Raw genomic sequence first — 833 nt, forward strand, 5'->3', positions numbered from 1 at the left:
CAGGCTCTCCGCCGCAGCATGCATTCTTGCTGCTGCTGGGCTTTGCTGCAAAACACTCACTTGCCCACGTGGCTTTTATCCTTCAACTCTCAGGGATGTGGTCCTGCTTTGGTGTAGAAGCCCTTCATCAAAACCCATCCAAACCCAGCGCTGGCTGAAGAGGGGACTTGGGCTGCCCACCTGGGTGCCAGGGGGCTGCCTGCACTCCTCCCAGCAGGCTGGGCAGCCAGGGCAGAGGGCTGGGGCTGCTGCTTTGCCCCTTCCTGACAAGGCTCAAGTGCCTTTTTGGCAAGTTGCCTGCCAGCACCTCGTTGTTAAATTAATTGCATGGCATTTTAACGCTTTGATCATCACTGATGTTCAGGATGTACCAGTTCCCTCGTACAACTTATTTATTACGCGGCTTAAGAAAAATCTATTTTTTTTCCCTGGGAAAAGATTTTCTTTTAGGAAGCGCAGGTGCCCGGGGCAGCTGTGCCCAAGGCTGTGGATGTTTTTCACCATTTGCTGTGGCGGAGAAGGGCGTCAGGCCATGATGATACCCCCCCAACATGCTTCTCACCTGGAGCTCGACACCGTAGCCCGTGTAGACAGTGACATTGTAGGTGCACTCGAGGTAGCTGTGCAGGGGCAGTGGCGGGTAGTCCGTGGAGTCTATGTAACCCTCGGGGTCATGGAAGCTCATGCTGCAGAGCACTGGGGGGGGAACCCATGTCAGTGATTGCCCAGCAGCTCCCTCCCACCCCCGGGGGACTCCCACTACCCAAAACCCAGCACCCGGCTCCCTCCTCCAGTGTTTGACCCCGGGAGATTTTAAGCAGCCTCCCAGCCCT

General features: G+C 56.3%; 1 protein-coding gene across 1 annotated transcript in view; it reads right to left on the reverse strand.

Moving 5' to 3' along the window:
* LOC104280719 (seizure 6-like protein) overlaps window positions 1-736 on the reverse strand; it is a gene marked incomplete at its 5' end in the record, with an annotated part of 9,018 nt that extends 8,282 nt beyond the window's left edge. Inside the window, one exon of the mRNA XM_009878460.1 lies at window positions 563-736. Coding sequence (XP_009876762.1) covers window positions 563-736 — 174 coding nt within the window. The remainder of the gene's footprint in view (window positions 1-562) is intronic.
* Window positions 737-833: the final 97 nt, after the last annotated feature.

This window comes from Apaloderma vittatum, unplaced genomic scaffold, assembly GCF_000703405.1.
Source record: "Apaloderma vittatum isolate BGI_N311 unplaced genomic scaffold, ASM70340v1 scaffold26310, whole genome shotgun sequence".
NCBI classification, from domain to species: Eukaryota; Metazoa; Chordata; class Aves; order Trogoniformes; family Trogonidae; genus Apaloderma; species Apaloderma vittatum.